The sequence below is a fragment of the Tamandua tetradactyla genome, chromosome 2 (assembly GCF_023851605.1).
Source record: "Tamandua tetradactyla isolate mTamTet1 chromosome 2, mTamTet1.pri, whole genome shotgun sequence".
Lineage (NCBI taxonomy): Eukaryota > Metazoa > Chordata > Mammalia > Pilosa > Myrmecophagidae > Tamandua > Tamandua tetradactyla.
The window spans coordinates 182237916-182258789 of NC_135328.1; the positions used below are offsets into that span (position 1 = coordinate 182237916).

Sequence of the window (20874 nt, forward strand, 5' to 3'; positions counted from 1 at the left end):
AACGGACATTCGAGAATAAACTTGAAATATGTCATTGGTAACAGAGTTCAGCAGGAGTTAGAAACAGGGTAAGACAATGGGTAATTGAAGCTGAAGGGATACAGACTGTGCAACAGGACTAGATACAAAAACTCAAAAATGGACAGCACAATAATACCTAATTGTAAAGTAATCATGTTAAAACACTGAATGAAGCTGCATCTGAGCTATAGGTTTTTGTTTTGTTTTGTGTTGTTTTGTTTTGATTTTACTATTATTACTTTTATTTTTTTCTCTATATTAACATTCTATATCTTTTTCGGTTATGTTGCTAGTTCTTCTAAACCAATGCAAATGTACTAAGAAATGATGATCATGCATCTATGTGATGATGTTAAGAATTAATGATTGCATGTGTAGAATGGTATGATCTCTAAATGTTGGGTTAATTTCTTTTTTTCTGTTAATTAAAAAAAAAAAGAGAAGGGATAATTGGAGATGAAGGGATACAGACTGTACAACGGGACTGGATATAAAAACTCAGAAATGGACAGCACAATACTACCCAATTGTAATGCAATTATGTTAAAACACTGAATGAAGCTGCATGTGAGGTATAGGTTTTTTGTTTTTGTTTTTTTTTGTTTTTTTTTTCTTTCTATTGTTTTAATTCTTATTCTGTTGTCTTTTTATTTCTTTTTCTAAATCGATGCAAATGTACTAAGAAATGATGAATATGCAACTATGTGATGTTATTAAGAATTACTGATTGTACATGTACATTGAAATGATTTCTAATTGTTTTGTTAATTCTTTTTTTAATTAATAAAAAAAAAAAAAAAAAACTAAAAAAAAAAAAAAAAAAAAAAAAAAAAAAAAAAAAAAAAAAAAAAAGATCAGATGTCAACTGTTTTCTCCTCTCCCTTTCTTCTGATAACTCACTTTCAAGAATTTCAATTTTTTCTTGGCTCATTTTCAGTATCTGTAAAAAGCATTTTACATAATTATTCTATATATAAACAATAATATTTCCTACAAGTTCTGATAACAATTTTCTACCTAACTCAATTATAAAGACATCTGGGGATAAAAGAACCTGGGAAAAACTAGTTCATGGCACCATAGCTCATAATATGTATCTTTCTCTCCAACCATGTTTTCTCAATTGTAAAATGTAGCTAATATTTGTTCTGCCTATATCATAGTCATCACAGTGTAATCAAATGTGATTTTGCAAGTATTTTGTGAATTTTAAGCTACGAAAAATACATAAGGTATTACTGAAATCTTGGTAAACTGATAATAATCGCAATAATAATGAAAGCAACCACTATTTATTCAGTGTTTACTATATATCAGACACTATTTTAAGTGCTTTGTATGCATATCTCATCTTGCTTTCCCAGGACCCTTATGAGATTTGAACTATTAGTAAATGTTTTTTCAGAGGAGATAGGTGAGGTTCAGATACTAGGCAACTTGCCCAAGGTCACACAGTCAGCACTGGGATTCAAACCAAGTTTAATTTAAAAACCCTTACTTTTAACATCTACATTACATGGCCTTGCCAAAATACATTTTTGTTTGTGTACAAAAACCTATTAGGAAATTAAATTGAGGTAAAAATGTAGCTTAGTGAACACAGAGTGAGAACTGACCTAATTCTCTTAATACTATCATCAAGCTACAGACCCTTCTCCACTGTAACAGCACATGTCTAGTGAACTAACTGCATATTTGGTTTGGCCAGTCAGGAAGTGGTGGTATACTGGATAAGAGCTCTACCAGTCTTGCTCTGTTGAACTACAGTGGGACCCTGAGCCAGTTACTTAACTTTTGTTAGCCTCGATTACCTTATCTGAATAATAGACATGTATGGGCATTAATAGGTAGCCTAGCTCATAGGAAGTGCTCTGTAAATGGCAATTTATATTATTATTGGATCATTTTAAATTTTTCATATTTATTCTTTAGTGAGGCAATACCTTTAAATCATCCTTTCAATTTCAACACACTTATATGCTAAATACATTTTTAAATGGGATCCCAGCTACTACATTCTGTAACCACTGATCACACAGAAAGTGGTAAATTTACCATTTACACTTAGAATGTACTTTCTCGCTTTGCCCCAGTAATTCTAAAGTAACATTATGGGGTCTGCTCACTTTTTTAGAAAATGTAACTAAAAACTCTTTTTATTTCTTACCTCTTTGAAATCTTGCACTTTAACTGCCTCTTGATCTTTCATACTGGTTTCTCTTGTGTCTTCCTATATTACTTATAGCTCAGGCTCTAAGATGGAAATCTTAATCCAAATAAGTCATCAGTTAAAATACATGTTTTACTTTTTAAAAAACTGTAAAGATAAGCTATGTTTCTTAAATATCCTTCCCTAAGGTTATACCCTTGAAATCTCCTACCAACAGGTTTACCTCCTACTGGTATTGAATCCTGTGGAAAGCTGCTTTATTATATATTTGAGCCCTTGGTTTTCCATTTGGCAGCTGAACCAAAGAGAACAAGTATTAGAAAAATGTACTACAGAATCCTGATCTGAATTAATCTAGCTTCTCATTTGTCCTTTTCATGTTCAGTATCAATAAAACAAGAACAGCATCCAAAACTGGTGCAGTTGAAAAAGCAGGAATGTTATGAGAAAAACAGATGCTGAAACGAAAGTGTAACTTTTACAAATCCTCCTGTCCCATGGTATAGTAAAGCAACATATCAACTTCTTTGCAGTACTGCACAAGAATATGATACTTTGTTTTCCCAAGACAGATTTTCCACTTTCTATCACCCTGCACTAGTAAATGTTTTACACATCCACACATGGCACGTTGACGAATTCAACACTCTACTCAAGATCTCACTTAGCCCCACCCTTACACCACGTAAACTGCGAAAGGGAAAAGAGGGATGAAAACTTTAAACACTTAAAAATGAAAACTCCTCTCATTTTCTTTGTGTTTTCTCCATATAAGAATGTGATATATTTGAGTATTATAATTTTTAAGATAGCATTCTAAAAGTACTTATATATATTTGAAATTTACCATAATTAGTCTGTGGCACACTGAATATATTTATGCAATTAGGCAACTTATGCCTTCATGAGACTAATGACAAAAGTTTAAAACAGAAAAACACAGGAAAGAGGAACCAAATAATGTGAGAATGAGAAATAGGATATAGAGCACTCTGGGTAGCTGAAGGGAGCCTACCTCACATGTCAGCCAGCAGTAAACAAAAGGGAAGACTAATGACTTGCTAGGGAATCGTCTCATTAGCATGGGATAGCCACCAACGACTCTGGAGAACGGTGTAACAGCTCAGAATTTTCCACTTTCAATGTTCTACTATATGCAAAGTGGGGACCATCTAATGCTCTGAACTAAACTGTGCCTCCCACTTACAGTATGACAAGTTTTATTGACATCCCTACTATACGCTTGTGTTGTGCTGTGACCTCTCCCAAGCACAATCAAATGAAATGACAAATGCTAACACTATAGAGAATAAAATACTGCCCTGTAATCACCTCTAAGTGGAGATGGTTTACGTGTTCAGAGCTGGGCCTGCTGTAGGTATTCCATAAATCCCTACATAATGGTATGATGTAGAAAATGAGCTTAGGGCTAGACAAACCTGAATCAAATCCCGGCTCTGCCTCTTGCTTTGATCAAGTTTAACTTCTCTCAAATATGAAATGTGAGCACAACTACTTACCTTGGGGAAAGCTGTTAGAGGGATCACATGAGATTATGTTTGTAAAACACCTAAAATAGATCATGCACACCGCAAGCGTTCAATATATTGTGGCTATATTATTGCTGCCATATACCTAGTTTTCTCCTATATTAAGCATTTTCTCTAGGAACATGCATACTAGCAGCACTGAAATGGTTTGTTAATGGTAAATCAGTCTGCATACAGAAATGGGTAAAGAACACAATTATATATCAAGAAAGCTACCTAATTTAAGGGAGTGCTTTGCTAGATTATTTTTCCCTTTTAAGCCACAGAAACCCCCATATGATAGTATTTTCAAAAGAAATCAGAAAACATTCTCCAGAGTGTCCAGAAGTAGAAGCTTTTCTGGTTGATGTGGAGGTAGAAGACCTAGGGACTCAGACCTTTGAAACACTCAGAACACAGTTTGTTCCTGAGAATAAAGTTTCCAAGTCACTGATTGCTTTAGTTTCCCACCTGCGAAAACAAATACCATATAATGGGTTGGCTTAACAACAGTCATTTATTGGCTCATGGCATCAGAGACTAGAAGGTTTGCTTCCTCTCCTGGGCTTTTCGGTCACATTGGAATGCACATGGAGGTATTTCTCCTTTCTCTTCTGGGTTCCATTGACTTCCAGCTTCTTGCAGTGCCTGTGGCTTCTTCCTTCTGGGTTCATTTCTTTTGCTTATAAGGACTTCAGCCATATTGGATTAAGGTCCATACTCACTCAGTTTGGGCACACCTTAACTAATAATATAGTCAAAGGTCCTATTTACAAATGGGTTCATACCCCCAGACCCAAGGGTTGGGACTAGAACATGCCTTTTGTGGGGACATGATTCAATCTCCAACACTGATCCAGTAACAAAAACATGGGTTTTGTAGTCAGGTAAAGACTTGAAATCTTGACTCCCATACTAGTGAATTTGTGATCTTTGTTTCCTCATCTGTAAAGCAGGGCGAAGAATACCTACCTCCAAGGATTTCTGTTAACAGTAAAGGAAGTATGCCAAATCTCTAGCAGAGTTACTAAAACATTGCAAACATTAAACACATGTTTGTTTCCATCCTTTTACTTCACTTTTTGTAGGAAACATAAAATAAAGCAGTCAGAGATCAGGAGGAAATGACTGCATGAGGTACCCAAGATCCAAACCAGGCCAGCATGGCACTAGGTGAAGAGATGGAAACAAGCTCATGAGAAGGGGCTTCGCTTCTTTACCTTCTGACTACGGCACTCAGTTTACTTAATTCTCCTGCTAAGAATGATTGTTTAGTTAATATTTATTGCTATTACCATTAGCCTGCTGCCAAGGGAAGGTTGAGGATTTTTTTTCTACAAACAATCAAGAAGGAAATTTGAAGGCAGAATCTATTTAGTACCTACCCTTTCCTTAGGAAATAATTTTAAAAGGTCATTTTAAATTGATTACTTATTCACTAAGAACATTTCCCAGTTTTAAAGACTACTACTTATTAATACCTTTAAGGAAAAGAAGCATTTGTTTACTATGTTCCTCCTTAGCCCATTCCAGCTGGTAGTATGTGGGATGAAGTAAGTGAAAGAATCACTAGAGTGTCAATTAAAAAAAAATATTTTATTTTTTTTGAAATCCATGCAATACTTTAAGTCTTGATGGTAAGGACAATAAAACTGCTTTACACCACAGCCTAGAGGGAAAAAATTAGAGAAAGGAAAAATGTCTGGTATATACACATTAAGGAAAACTGTATACTTTTCTTCTTTGAACATATTTTAAAATAAGATCGATGCTGATTTATCCAGAATGTCATAAATAACATTTCTCATTGAAGGATGTAGATTAATTTCAAGGATTTTCTCTAATCTCATAATTCTATGATACAGAGGATCACATGGAAATGCACCAATTGATATCTCTCTTCAAGAAGGAACTTGCCACACTCCTCCCAGGCAGCCTCTAGCCAGTGTCTTAGCATGGCAGGGATATTAAGACCTGGCCATTTCTGCCCAGTGAGAAATTCTCTGTCATTGTAGTGCAGCTTCCTGTTGAGCTGGCTGAGACTTTCTCAGAGCTGCACCACATTCTAAGGTTCTTCCTATCCAATAGCCCTTCCTCTGTTTTTAAAAATAGTTTATATTTAGTTATGGTAAAAACATAACGTAAAAATTATTTTTGACAATTTTAAGTGAACAATTCTTTGACATGAGGTATATTGACAATACTGTGTAACTTTCACCATGATCTTATTTCCAGACTACTTTCATCATCCCAAATGAAATGTCATACTCATTTGGCAATACCTCCCTATCCCATACCCTCAATACTATTCTGCTTTCTGTCTCCATGAATTTGCTAATTCTGAGTATTTCATATAACAGAAATCATGCACTATTTATCTTTTTGTGTCTGACTTATTTCATTCACTATGATGTCTTCAGGGGTCATCCACGCTGCAGAATGTACCACCACTTTGCTTCTTTCCGTGACAGAGTAGTATTCCATTGTATGGAACTACCACATTCAGTATATCCATTCATTTGCTGATGTAGAAGAATCTACATCCTTCAATGAGAAATGTTATTTATGACATTCTGGATAAATCAGCATCGATCTTATTTTAAAATATGTTCAAAGAAGAAAAGTATACAGTTTTCCTTAATGTGTATATACCAGACATTTTTCCTTTCTCTAATGGATATACTTCCTCCCTGTGTCTATTGTGAATAATGCTGTGATGAACACTGGTGTACAAATTTCTATCCAGATATCTGCTTTCAATTTTTTTGGGTATATACCTAGGAGAAGAATTGCCAGGACGTGGTAATTCTATGTTTAAGTTTTTGAGGAATTTCCAAAGTTTTTTCCACAGTGGCCACACTATTTTACATTTCTACCAACAATGTACAGGGATTCCTATTTTGCCAACACTTGTTATTTTCACTTCTAAAAAATAATAGCCATTCTAGTGGGTATGAAGTAGTAACTCATTGTAGTTTTAATTTTCATTTCTCTAACAGCTAATGATGTTGAGCATCTTTTCATGTACTTATCAGCCATTTGAATATCTTCCTTGGAGAAATGTCTATTCAAATCCTTGACCCATTTTTAAATTGTATTGTTCCTCTTTTTGTTGTTGAATTGTACGAGTTCTTTATATATTCTGGATATTAAACCCTTATCAGATATATGGTTTCCAACATATTTTCTCCTATTCTGTAGGCCATCTTTTCACACTTTTATAATGTTCTTTGATGCACCAAAGTTTTAAATTCTGATGAATTCCATTTTATCTATTTTTGTTTTTGTGTGTGTGTGCTATTGGTATAAAATCTATAAATCTATCGGTTATTACATGGTCCTAAAGATATTTTCCTATGTTTTCTTATAAAGGTTTTATAGTGTTAGGTCTTATATTTAGAGTATTGAATCTTTTCCCCCTATTATTTACTTATGTTTATCTATATATTTTTACTCATCTGTCCACACCCTAGATAAAAGGGGCATCAGACACAAGGTATTCACAATCATACAGTCACCCTGTAAAAGTTATATCTTTATAGGGTGCACGGGTGGTTCAGTGGTAGAATGCCTTCCATGTGGGAGGCCTGGGTTCAATTCCCAGACCATGCATCTGCCCGCTCCACCCCACCCCCCAAAAGTTATATCTTTATACAGCCATCTTCAAGAATCAAGGCTACTGGAACACAGCTCACCAATTTCAGGTACTTTCATCCAGCCATTCCAATAGACCACAAACCAAAAAGGGACATCTATACAAGGCATAAGAATAACTCCAGGGTAATCTCTCAATTCTGTTTGAAATCTCTCAGCCACTGAAACTTTATTTTGTTTCATTTCTCTCTTCTCCCTTTTGGTCAAGAAGGTTTTCTCAATCCCATGATGCCAGGTTCCACTGAATCCTGGGAGTTCTGTCCCATGTTCTCAGGGAGATTTGCACTCCTGGGAGTCATGTCCCACTTGGTGGTAGTGGTGGTGGGGTGGGCAGTGAGTTCTCCTGGCAAGCTGACTTGGAGAGAGAGGCCACATCTGAGCAACAAAAGAGATTCTCCAGGGGTGACTCTTAGGCATAATTTTAAATAAGCTTAACCTATCCTTTGCAAGAGTAAGTTTCATAGGGACAAACTCCAAGACTGAAGGCTTAGCCTATTGATTTGGTTGTCCCCACTGCTTGCGAGAATATCAAAAATTCTCCAAATGGGGAAGTTGAATATTTCCTCCTTTCTCCCCAGTCCCCCAAGGGAACTTTGCAAATACTTCCTTATTCATTGCCCCAATTACTGTGGGTTATACTGGGGCATCACACTAACCTGGACAAACCAAGACAATCTCATACCCTAGTCAAGATTCCATGTATTTGTGCTATTCAATTAAACTGATCATACAAGTTAAATTAGATAATGCTACCTAAAATATAAATTTTGTACCAACTAAGCATCTCTCCCTTTGATCTCACACAGAAGTTGAAGTTTTAAAATATGGACAATATCATGCTTTACCCTGTATTCTGATTTACTGTACTCCTCTCCAGTCAGCTTCCTTCATATCTCTAGTAGAAGTCTGACCCCTTTTTCAACTTTTCAAACAGTTCCTGTATGGGGTACTGCTGACTTTCATAGCTTCGGCGCTCTAACTCTGAGTCTCGGGTGTCACGTAAATACCCAAAGTTTCTGGGAATGACCAAATTATATAAACAGCTCAGTATCTCGGAATTTAGAAATAACAGTTACAACTTCTGAATATGTGACTGCTGTAAGAGCTTACAATCTAGGACCCTTTACAATAGGCCCCAACCTGATAACCCATGCTCGTTGATCCATTTTGAATTAATTTTTGTATGTGGTCAAAGATAGGGGTTCACATTCACTCTTTTGCACATGGATTTCCAGTTGTCCCAGTACCATTTGTGGAAGAGACTAATATTTCCCCCATTGAATGGACTTAACTCCCTTGTCAAAAATCAATTGGTTATAGACATGTCAATATATCTCTGGATTTTTAATTCCATTCCATTGGTCTATATGTTTACCCTTATACCAGTATCACACCGTTTTAATTGCTTTAGCTTTATGGTAAGTTTTGAAATGAGGAAGTGTGGGTCCTCCAACTTTATTCTTTTTCAAAACTGTTTTGACTATTTGAGGCCCCTTCCAATTACATATGAATTTAATGATCAGCTTATATATTTCTGCAAAAAAGTCTTCTGGAATTTTGATAGAGAGTACATTGAATTTGTATATCCCTTTAGGCAGTATTAACACCTTAACAATATTGACTGTTCCAATGCATGAACATGGAATGTCTTTCCATTTATTTAGGTCTTTGTTAGTTTTTTTTTAGCAGTGTTTTATAATTTTCAGTGCACAAGTCTTTCACTTCCATGGTTCAATTTATTCCTAGGTAGACTGTTCTTTTAGATGCTATTGTAAATGGAGTTGTTTTCTGTATTTCCTTTTCAGATTGTTCATTACTGGTATATACAGTCCAACTGACTTCTGCGTGTTTTTTGTGTATCCTGCAACATTGCTGAATTTGTTTATTAGTTCTAGAAACTTTCTTGTGGCTTCTTTGGAATTTTATACATATGGATTCATATCATCTATGAATAGGACAATTTGACTTCATTCTTGCCAGTTTTTATGCCCTTTATTTCTTTCTCTTGCCTGGTTGCTCTGGCTAGAACTTCTAGAACAATGTTGAATAGCAGTGGTGACAGCAGACATCCTTGTTTTGTTACTGATCTAAGAAGAAAAACTTTCCAGTCTTTCACCATTGAATATGACATTTTTTGTGGGTTTTTTCATATATGCCCAACATATTGTTGTGAAATTTCCTTTCTAGTCCTATTTTTATGAATGTTTTTATCATGAAAAGATATTGGATTTTGTCCAATGCCTTTCTGCATCAATCAAGATGACCATGTGAGTTTTTTTCTTCATTCTATTAATGTGGTATGTTACATTAATTGCTTTTTTTATGTTGCACCATTCTTGCAATCCTGGAATAAATTCCATGTGGTTGTGGTATATATTAAGGTTATACTGGCCTCATATAATGAGTTAGGAAATAGTCCCTCCTCTTCTATTTCTTGCAAGAGTTGGAGAAGAATTGTTGTTTGGTGGAATTCAGTAGTGAAACCATCTGGTCCTGGATTTTACTTTGTTGGGAGGTTTTAAAACATTAATTTGATTTCTTTATTTGTAACAAGTCCATTAAGATTTTCTATTTCTTCTTGCATGAGATTAGGTAATTTGCACGTTTCAAAGAATTTATCCTTTTCATCTAAGTTTTCTAATTTGTTAACATACAGTGGTTCATAATATTCTCTTATAATCACTTTTATTTCTTTAAGGTCAGTGGTAATGTCCCCTCTTTCATCACTGATTTAAGTTATTTGTGTCCACTCTCTTTTTATTCAATAGCCAGAGTAAAAGTTAAAAAGTTTTTTTGATCTTTAAAAAAAGTCAACTTTTGATTTTGTTGATCCTCTCTAGCGTTTTTTTTTTTAAAAAAGTTTTTATTATGAAATATAACATGTATTTCTACAACAAGTAGTTGTAGAACAATTTTTAGGGTTTGGTATGGGTTTATGTCCCACAATTTTAGGTTTTTCCTTTTGCTGCTCCAAGACACTGGAAACTAAAAGACATATCAGTATAATGATCCAGCAGTCATATTCATTTGTTAAATCCTATCTTCTCTGCTATAACTCCTCCTTCTCCTCTGATCCGTCTCCCAATCTTAACGGGTATTTGGGCTCTGTCCACTCTAATTTTTTCATGTTGTAGAGGGGTGTTGATAATATGGAATAGGGAGGTGGAACTAGTTGATGTTCTTGGAGAGGCTGACCCTTCTGGGTTTCAGGATTTATCTGGCCTAGGAACCCTTGTGGAGGTTGTAGTTTTCTGGAAAGTAATCTTAGTGCATGAAACTTTTGTAGAATCCCAGATAGAGCTCTAGATATTCTTTAGGATAACAGAAATGATTTTGGTTGGGGTTTGGCAAAACGTGGTAATTAGCAATAATAAAAATTAGCTAAAATATATGCAAAAGTAGCCTCCAAAATAGCCTCTCAACTCTATTTGAACCCTCTTAGCCACTAATAGCTTATTTTATTACATTTCTTTTCCCCGTTTTGGTCAGGAAGGCATTGTTGATCCCATGGTGCCAGGGGCAGTCTCATCTCTGGGAGTCATGTCCCAGGTTGCCAGGGAGACTTTCACCCCAGGATGTCATGTCCCACATAGGGGGGAGTGCAATGATTTTACCTGCAGAGTTGGGCTGAGAGAGAGAGAGGGAGGAAGGGAGGGATGATATCTGAGCAACAAAAGAGATTTTCAGGATGTAACTCTTAGGAATAAGTATAGGTAGCCTTAGCTTTTCCATTACAGAAATAAGCTTCATAGAAACAAGTCTCAATATCAACAGCTTGGCCTATTGACTTGGGAGTCCCCAATATTTGAAACAGTATAAAGTGTTTCCCTGGTGGTAAAGCTTATAGTTACTATTTTTTCTCCCATTCCTCAAGGGACTTTGCCAATATTTTTTAATTAACTGCCCAATATATTCTGGGAGTCTCCTGTTTTTCTATTCTATATTTCATTCACCACTGCTCTAACTTTATTATTTTCTTTCTCCTACTTACTTTGAATTTGGTTTATACCTTCTTTTCCTGATTTCTTTAGATGTGAAGTTGGGCTATTATTTGTGATCTTCTTTTTAAATGTAGGTATTTAGTACTATAAATTTTCCTCTGAGCTCTGCTTTATCTGCATCCCATCATTTAATATGCTGTGTTTTCATTTAAATTCCTCTCAAGATATTTCCTCATTTCCCTTATGATTTCTTCTTCACATTGGTTGTTTAATAGTGTGTTGTTTAATTCCATATATCTGTAAATTTTCCAGTTTTGCTTTTGTTATTGATTCTAGCTTTATTCCATTGTGATCTAAGATATTTTGAACAATTTAAATATTTTTTAATTTATTAAGATTTTATTTGTGGCCTAATATATAGTCTATTCTAGAAAATGTTCCATGTGCCCTTGAGAAGAATGTGTATTTCGCTGTTGTTAAGTGTTCTTATATGTCTGATAGGTCTAATTGGTTAATAACATTATTTAAGCCCTCTATTCCATTAATGATACTCTGTTTAGATGTTCTATCAATCATGAATGTGGTGTATTGAAGTATCTGTTTTAGTTTGCTAAGCTGCTGAAAGCTAATACTATAAAATGCACTGGCTTAATTTAAATATTTTTATTTAAGAAAACAAACAATACACTTCGAACCACCAAAAATGGATATCTTGGTTAGCTTATCCACAGGCATATTTTTAAAAAGCATCCAAATAATTGTTGTAAAGCCTGTGTTTGTTCAGTGTTTCATAAACCAATTTTAAATTAAGGCAAGCAAGAAAAAAAATCTACAAATACAGACATCAGAGTTTCTTAAATTCTAAATATTAAACAATAACTTAAATCCCATTGATTAGCTATCAAAACTCTGTTCTCAAAAATATCAGGTAGAAAGTTATTATAAATATCAATATTGCTTTAGTAATGACCTATGTTACTGATCATTTTCATGTTTTTTTATTTCAGGAAAATATAAAGATACAAATGTTTTTTACAATTAACATATTAAAATCTTAACCACCAAAAATGGATATCCTAGTTAGCTTATCTGTAGGCATATTTAAATATCTAAACAATCATTGTAAATAAAGCCTGTGTTTGTACAAAATGTTCCATAAACCAATTTAAAATAAAGCAAGAAAAAATCTACAGACACAGCATCAGAGTTTCTTAAATTCTAAATACTAAATGCTATCTTAAATACCATTTGATTAGCTATCAAAACTGTATAGTTCTCAAAATATCAAGTAGAAAGTTATTACAAATATCAACTTTGGTACAGTAATGACCTAGGTTACTAATAATTTTCAAGTTTTTAATCTCAGGAATCTATTTCATCTAATATTACTAGAGTTGTCTGTAGCTTTTATTTGTCAGATCTATATATTCTTTTTCCTCTCTCACTTTTAATCCTTTAAGTTATGCTTGCTAATACTTTTCAATTCTGTTCCCTTCTTCAGACCTCCCTCTCTGTCTTTTTTTCAGTCATCAGAGCTCCCTTTAATATTTGTTATAGGGTAGGTCTCTTGTTGATAAATTCTCACAGCCTTTGTGTATCTGTGAAGATTTTAATCTCTCCCTCAATTTTGCAGGACAACTTGGCTGGATAAAATGGAAGCATTTCTCATTCAAAATTTTAAACATATTCATACCACTGTTTTCTTGCCTCTATGATGCCTGTTGAGCAGTCTGAGCTCAGCCTTACATGTTTTCTTTTGTATGTTATAAATCTCTCTTCTCTTGCTACTTTCATGACTTTTTGCTTCTCTTCAAGATTTGACATTCTGATAAGTATATGTCTTGGAGTAAGCCTATTTGAATTTATTCTATTTGGGATTTGTTGGGCATGTTTGGTTTGGATGTTTATGTCTTTTATAAAGGTACGGAAAATTTCCCCCATTATATCTTCAAATAGCCTTCCTATCCCTTTACTCTTCTTTTCTCCATCTTGAACTCTAATAATTCTTATATTTGTATTCTTCATGCTATCTAACATTTCCCTGAGATCAAGTTGCAATTTTTCCATTTTTTGTGCCATTTGTTATTTTGAATATTCAAGTTTAAGTGTCCTGTCTTCTAATTCATATATATTCTTTCTTCTGCCTCTTGAAGTCTACTGTTATGAGTCTCTAATATACTTTTAATTTGGTCTAGAGTATCTTTCTTCTATGTGATATTTGACATTTTTCTATTTATTCTTTCAAATTCTTCTTCATGCTTCTCCAGTGCTTTCTTGATATCCTTTATGTCATTATGAATAACCTTAATTAGTTGTTCTAAATTCTGTGTCCCCTTGGGTAATTTAATTTGGTCATTTAGCTAAGCCATGTCTGTTGGATCTTCACATACTTTATGATCTTCTGTTGTAGATGGGACATTTTAATGTATTAATAAGGTTATTTTGCAGATTTCTTTCCTTCCCTTATCTAAGATGTTGAAACGTACTTGTATTTGCTTTGAAGATCCCTTTTGGATTTGGTTTGTCAGTCCTTTCCCTGGAAACCAAGTCTCCAATCTCAAGGGGGGATAGCAATTCTACTAAGTGCATTATTTGAGAGGTAGGCAGTTAAGCAATTGTCAAACTGCACTTTCTGCTTCTCTCCAGAAACTGGTGCTCTTGAGTCTTCTTGTCCCCCTAGGCCCACCTGTCCTCAACTGTAGTGGCTAGTCATGGCACTCAGGTTGGCCAACATCCTTGGGCTCACCTCGCTGTTTACAAACACCTTGTGGTCTCCAGGCCTCTGTAGGAGAAGGGGAGCAGTATCAGGACCCAAACAAGTCTCTTTCACTGGTTGGATGTCAGACCACTCTGTGTCTCCCACTCCTCCCCAGGGAAGGGCCCAAATAACCAGGTGCCTACAGCAGTGTGACACAGGGGCAGGAAGTAGGCACTATACCTTGACCTAGTGGAGTCCATGCACAGGAAAATCATATCTGTTATCTTGTAAGTTCACCTCTGGAACTCCTGGCTACAAGGCTGAAGGGAAAATCTTTTCAAGCCAGCTGCAGGGGTAGACAGAATAATGACCAAGTAATTCACCTCATTCTCTCTGCCCCAATTCCTCCAGTTTTTCTTTGAGGCCTCCTTAGGTAGGGTGAGAGATCCTATATAATCGACCACACCTTGGAACTACTGTCCTGGTCATTTTTCTATCACATCTCTTGTTGTACAGAGCTGGGGTAAACTCAGCCTCTCCTATTCCACCATCTTGCCAGAAGTCCTGCATTGGTTTTAACTATGGGAATTCATTAGCATGCAAGTGTACAGTTCTGAGGCTATGAAAATGTCCAAATCGAGGCAGCATCAAGATAATACTTTCTTCCAGAACACTGACTGCCAGTTATCCAAGATTCCTCTGTCACATGGGAAAACATCTGTTGGTCTCTCCCTTTTCTTCCAGTTTTTGTTAGTTTCAGCTTCTTGCTTCTGTGGCTTTCTCTGTGTGAATTTCATTCTCTTATAAAAAGCTGAAGTAAAAGGATTAAGACTATCCTGAACAAGGTAGGTTGCATCTTTTTATTTTATTTTTATTGATAAAATAATGTACAAGCACATACATTCTTAACATAGAAACATTCCATACATGGTGTACAATCAATGGCTCACAATATCATCACCTAGTTGCATATTCATCACCATGATAATTTTTTATAACATTTTCATCATTCCAGGAAAAGAAAAAGAAAAAACTCATACATACCATACCCCTTACCCTTCCCTCTCATTGACCACTAGTATTTCTATCTACCCAATATATATATATATATATTTTAATTTTAACATTTTCCCCTTATTATTTATTCATTTTTAATCCATATGTTTATTTATCTGTCCATACCATAGATAAAAGGAGCATCAGACACAAGGTTTTCACAATCACACGGTCACCATACAAAAGCTATATCTTATACAATCATCTTCAAGAAACATGGCTACTGGAACACAGGTCTTCAGTTTCAGGCACTTCCCTCTAGCCTAAAATACACCTTAAACTAAAAAAGGAATATCTATATAATGCATAAGAATAACCTCCAGGATAACCTCTTGTCTCTATTTGAAATCCCTCAGCCACTGACACTTTATTATGTCTCATTTCTCTCTTCCACCTTTTGGTCAAGATTTTCTTAATCCCTTGATGCTGAGTCCCAGCACATTCTAGGACTTCTGTCCCACATTGCCAGGGAGGTTTTCAGCCCTCGGAGTCAAATCCCACGTAGAGAGGGGGAGGGCGGTGAGTTTGCTTGCCAAGTTGGCTGAATCAGAGATAGGCCACATCTGAGCAACAAAAGAGGTTCTCTGGGGGTGACTCTTACACCTAATTTTAAGTAGGTTTGGCCTATCCTTTGTGGGATATGTTCCATATGAACAAACCCCAAGATTGAGGGTGTGGTCTACCCACTACTTGTGAGAATATCAGGAATTCTCCAAATGGGGAAGTTGAATCTTCCTCCTTTCTCTCCATTCCCCCAAGGGGACTGTGCAAATACTTTTTCATTCACTGTTTAAATAACTTTGGGATTTATAAGAGCATCACTCTGGACAAACCTACAAAATTTCATGCCCTATTCAAGGTTCCATGTACTTATGGTGTTCAATGAAACTGTCCATATAAGTTATAATAGAAAATGCACTAGTCAAAATATAAATTTTGTGCCAAATAAACATGTTTTGCTTTAGTCTCATGCATAAAGTTTTAAAATATGAATTACTATCTATTTCCAACACCCTGCAATATTGACATTCTTTTGTTCTTCCTCATGCAAAAACATTTTTAAATTTGTACATTTAGTTACTATCATTGTACACTCTAGGCATTCCTAGATTATACCACCTAGTCTTTATCACCTATATTTCCTTCTGGTTTCTGGTTTCATTTGTGCCCCTAGCCCTCCTCCCTCTATTATTCTGACATTATCTTCATTCAGTGTACTAACATTATTGTGCTACAATTAGGTAATATTGTGCTATTCATTACTGAATTTTTACTATCAGTCCTGTTGAGCAATCTGTATTCCTTCAGCTCCAATGACCCAATATCTACCTTATTTCTATCTCCTGATGTTCTCTGTTCTTAACTGAAATTCTCCAAGTGCATTCATTAATGTTAGTTCATATCAGTGAAACCATACAGTATTTGTCCTTTTGTTTCTGGCTAATCTCACTCAGCTTAATGTCCTCAAGGTCCATCCACATTGTTACATGCTTCATGACTTTATTCTGCTTTACAGTTGTGTAATATTCCATCGTATGTATATACCACAGCTTGTTTAGCCACTCATCTGTTGATGGACATTTGGGCTGTTTCCATATCTTGGCAATTATAAATAATGCTGCTATCAACACTGGTGTGCAAATGTCCATTTGTGTCCTTGCCCTCATGTCCTCTGAACAGATAGCTAGCAGTGGTATTGCCGATCATATGGCAATTCTATACTCAACTTTCTGAGGAACCGCCAAACTGATTTCCACAGCATCTGTACCATTTTACATTCCCAACAATAGTGGATAAGTGTGCCTCTTTCTCCACATCCTCTCCAACACTTGTCATTTTCTGTTTTATTGATAATGGCCATTCTTGTGGGTGTGAGATGATATCTCATTGTGGTTTTGATTTGCATTTCCCTAATAGCCAGGAAAATTGAGCATCTTTTCATGTGCCTTTTAGCCTTTGTATTTCCTCTTCTGAGAAGTGTCTGTTCATGTCTTTTGCCCACTTTATAATTGGGTTGTTTGTTTTTTTGTTGTGAGTTGAACAGTCTCTTTATATATTCTGGATACTATACCCTTATCTTGATATGTCATTTCCAAATCTTGTTTCCCATTGTGTAGGCTGTCTTTTTACTTACTTGACAAATTTCTTTGATGTACAAAAATGTTTAATTTTGAGGAGTTTCCATTGATCTATTTCTTTCTTCAATGCCCATGCTTTGGTTGTAAGATCTAGGAAACTGCCTCCTATTATAAGTTTTATAAGATATTTCCCCACATTTTCTTCTAAAAGTTTTATGGTCTTAGATCTAATGTTTAGGTCTTTGATCCATTTTGAGTTAATTTTTGTATAGGGTGTGAGATATGGATCCTCTTTCATTCTTTTGCATGTGGATAACCAGTTCTCCACACACCATTTATTGAAGATACTGTTCTGTTCCAGGTGAGTTGGCTTGATTGCCTTATCATAGATCCAAAATTGTCCATTGATGAGAGGGTCTATATTTGAGCACTCTATTCAGTTCCATCGGCCAGTATATCCATCTTTATGGCAGTACCATGCTGTTTTGACCACTGTATCTTCATAATATGCCTTAAAGTCAGGTAGTGTGAGACATACAACTTCATTTTTCTTTTTCATTATATTATTAGCTATTAGGGGCACCCTGCCCTTCCAGATAAATTTAGTTATTCATTTTTCTATTTCTGAAAAGTAAGTTTTTGGGATTTTAATTGGTATTGCATTGGATCTATAAATCAATTTAGGTAGAATTGACATTTTAACTGTATATAGTCTTCCAATCCATGAACATGGTGTTCCTTTCCATGTATTTAGGTCTTCTGTAATTTCTTTTAACAATTTCTTGTAGTTTTCTTTGTAAAAGTCTTTTGTATCCTTAGTTAAATTTATTCCTAAATATTTTATTCTTTTGGTTGCAATTGTAAATGGAATTTTTTTCTTGATTTCCCCCTCAGATTGCTCATTACTAGTGCACAGATACACTGCCGATTTTTGAGTGTTGATCTTGTAACCTGTCACTTTGCTGTACTCATTTATTAGCTTTAATAGTTTTGATGTGGATTTTTCAGGATTTTTGGATCCTATTTACAATGGGTCTACACCCATAGGAATGGATTGGCCTTAAGAAAATACTTTTCAGGGATACATACAGCTTCAAATCATCACAGTCTCCAACTTTTATTGTAGAACTATCTGTTTTTCCCTTCAATTTTGTCATTTTTTTTGCTTCATATATTTTGGGGCTCTTCTGTGAAATCCCTATATGTTTATAATCTTATCTTCTTGCTGTATTGAATATTTCATCAGAATATAATAACCTTCTTTGTCTCCTGTAATCTTTTTTTTGACAACGTATTTCATCTGACAATACTATAGTCACATCAACTCCCTTTTGATTGCTGTTTACATGGAATATCTTTTTCCACCCTTTTATTTTCAACCTTTTTGAGTCTTTGTACTTAAAGCAAGTCTCTTATAGACAGCATCGTACTGTCTGATGGTTTGGACCCCTGTATACTACCTGCAAAACCAACAAGTGTTTTGTGAGATCTGTATGAATGGAAGCATGGCCAGCCTGGACTACAAAGGACAGAAAAGGGACATACTGAAGAAAAAATCACTTCAAGGGCAGAACCATGGAAGCTGAGGTCTGGAACAAAGACACCTATTTGGGCCAAGAAAGCTGGCACAACCACATGTGTGGAAAGGGTGAGTCTTCTCCAGTGCTTGGAGAGAGTGAGCCTTTCATCCTGTTGTTCAGAAAAAGTGATGCCCCTCTAGTCTTCAGAGATGGTGGAACATATGTCCCAGGGATTATGCAGTGTTTGGCCACCATTCCAGTGTTTTCAGAGTTTGATGCCTGTGTGCCAGGTCCTACAGAGAGTCTGGCTGCCACTCCATTTTTTTTTTTCAGGTGATGAAGACTGTTACCTGAGGATTGTGGAATCTGGCTGTCACTGCAAGGCTTGGAGTGGGGGGAGACTTCACCTCAGTGTTTGGGGACAGCAAAGCCATGGTGCAAGCACTGGAAAGGAATGAGACTGCTGCTCCCTCAGGCTCAGAGGGCAAAACATCATTTTATATATGACTCTCAGACCTTGAGATCTAATGAAGTATGCCTTGCAGGTTTTGGAATTGTTTGGGACCCATGACCCTTGTTTTCCTTCCAAATTATCCCTATGGGAATGGAAATGCTTATCCTCCTCTGCATACTGGAAGCAAATAATTTGTTGTCTAGGTTTCATAGCTCCACAGCCAGAGGAGAATTGTGCCCCAGGACAGACCACAAACATAACCAATTTTGATGAGACTTTGTATTTAGCATTGTTTCTGAAATGACTTAAGGCTTTTCGGATATTATGATAGAATGAATATATTTTGCATATGGAAAGAATCAGTTTTTTTTTAGGTTCAGAGGGTGGAGTGTGATAGTTTGAAGCTGTATGTACAATGTTTAAGAACATTTTCTTAAATTTAACCCATTCTTATGGGTATGAACCCATTGTAAATAGGATTTTTTATGAGGCTACTTCAGTTGAGATGTGGTCCTCCACATCCAGGATGGGTCTTAATTGCATTACTGGAGCCCTTTATAAATAGAATGAACACAGATAGAATGGGAGAGCAAGAAAGCAAGAGAGTGAGAGAGCAAGAGAACAAGAGAGCAAGAGAGTGAGAAGAGAGAGAACAAGAACACCATGGAAGTAAGAAGCTGAAAGTGCTGAAGAAAGGAGGGCAAGCCCAGATGATACTGCTATACAACTTGCCATGTGGAGAGGTACCAAGGATCACCAGCAGCTGGCCTTTGGGACAAAAGCATTGCCTTGATGATGCTTCATTTGGACATTTTATTGACCTCAAAACCATAAGCTAATAACTTTCCATTGTTTAAGTGAACCCATTTCAAGGTATCTGCTGAAGCAACCTAGCAAACTAAACCAATAATAATACAGGATTTTATATTTCATGTGATTATCTTTACCAATGTTCTTTACTTCTTATAACTTCAAGCTACTCTCTAGTGTCCTTTAATTCAGTTTGAAAGTCTCCTTTTAGTATTTCTTGTAGGGCAGGACTACTGGTAATGAATTTCTTCAGCTTTTGTTTATATGTTAATGCATGAGATTTTTCTTTCGTTTTTAAAAAATAATTTTGCCAGATATAAAATTCCTGGTTCACAGTTTTTTAAGGACTTTAAATATGCTATCCCACTGTCCTTTGGCCTTCATGTTTTCTGATGAGAAATCTTCTGTTAGTGTTATTGGGGATCCCTTGAATGTAATTAAGTTGCTTCCCTCTTTATGCTTTCAAAATCCTCTCTTTGTGTATGGATTTTGACAGTTTTCGCTATAATGTGTCTTGGTGAAGATCTCTTACAGTACATCTTGCCTGGAGTTCATTAAGCTTCTTGCATGTGCATATTAATGTCCTTCATCAGATTTTGTAAATTTTCAGCCATTATTTCTTCAAATACTTTTCCCCTTTCTTGTCCTCCAGGGACTCCAATGAAGCATATGTTGCTATGTTTGATGGTGTGCTATAGGTCCTTCTCTACATTATTCTACATTATTCATCATTATTGTTTTCTTTTTTTCCCTTCACACTGGCTAATTTCAATTTTCTTGTCATAAAATTCACCAATCCTTTCTTCTCCCTGTTCAAATCTGCTACCGAATCCATGTAATGATTTTTTCATTTTAATTACCATACTTTGCAGTTCCAATATGGGTTTGTTTTCTTTTTATAATTTCCATCTTTTTATTTTGTCCAAAGTTTTCCTAATTCCCT

The 20874-nt window shown here is 35.5% G+C and overlaps 1 protein-coding gene across 7 annotated transcripts in view; it reads right to left on the reverse strand.

Annotated features, from left to right (window-relative positions):
- Nucleotides 1-20874, reverse strand: part of CCDC30 (coiled-coil domain containing 30) — a 238769-nt gene that overhangs the window by 131015 nt on the left and 86880 nt on the right. For 3 of the 7 annotated variants that reach the window (XM_077150017.1, XM_077150014.1, XM_077150018.1), the window contains exons 2-4: nt 3207-5389; nt 2189-2287; nt 872-961 (exon numbers count right to left, since the gene is read on the reverse strand). The exons of 2 other annotated variants lie outside the window; for them this stretch is intronic. In XM_077150017.1, the coding sequence (XP_077006132.1) occupies nt 872-961; nt 2189-2230 (132 nt within the window). In that variant the 5' untranslated portion in view covers nt 2231-2287; nt 3207-5389. Of the gene's footprint in view, nt 1-871; nt 962-2188; nt 2288-3206; nt 5390-20874 lie in introns of those variants that run through there. 2 more of the 7 variants (XM_077150020.1, XM_077150015.1) reach the window with 2 other exon arrangements.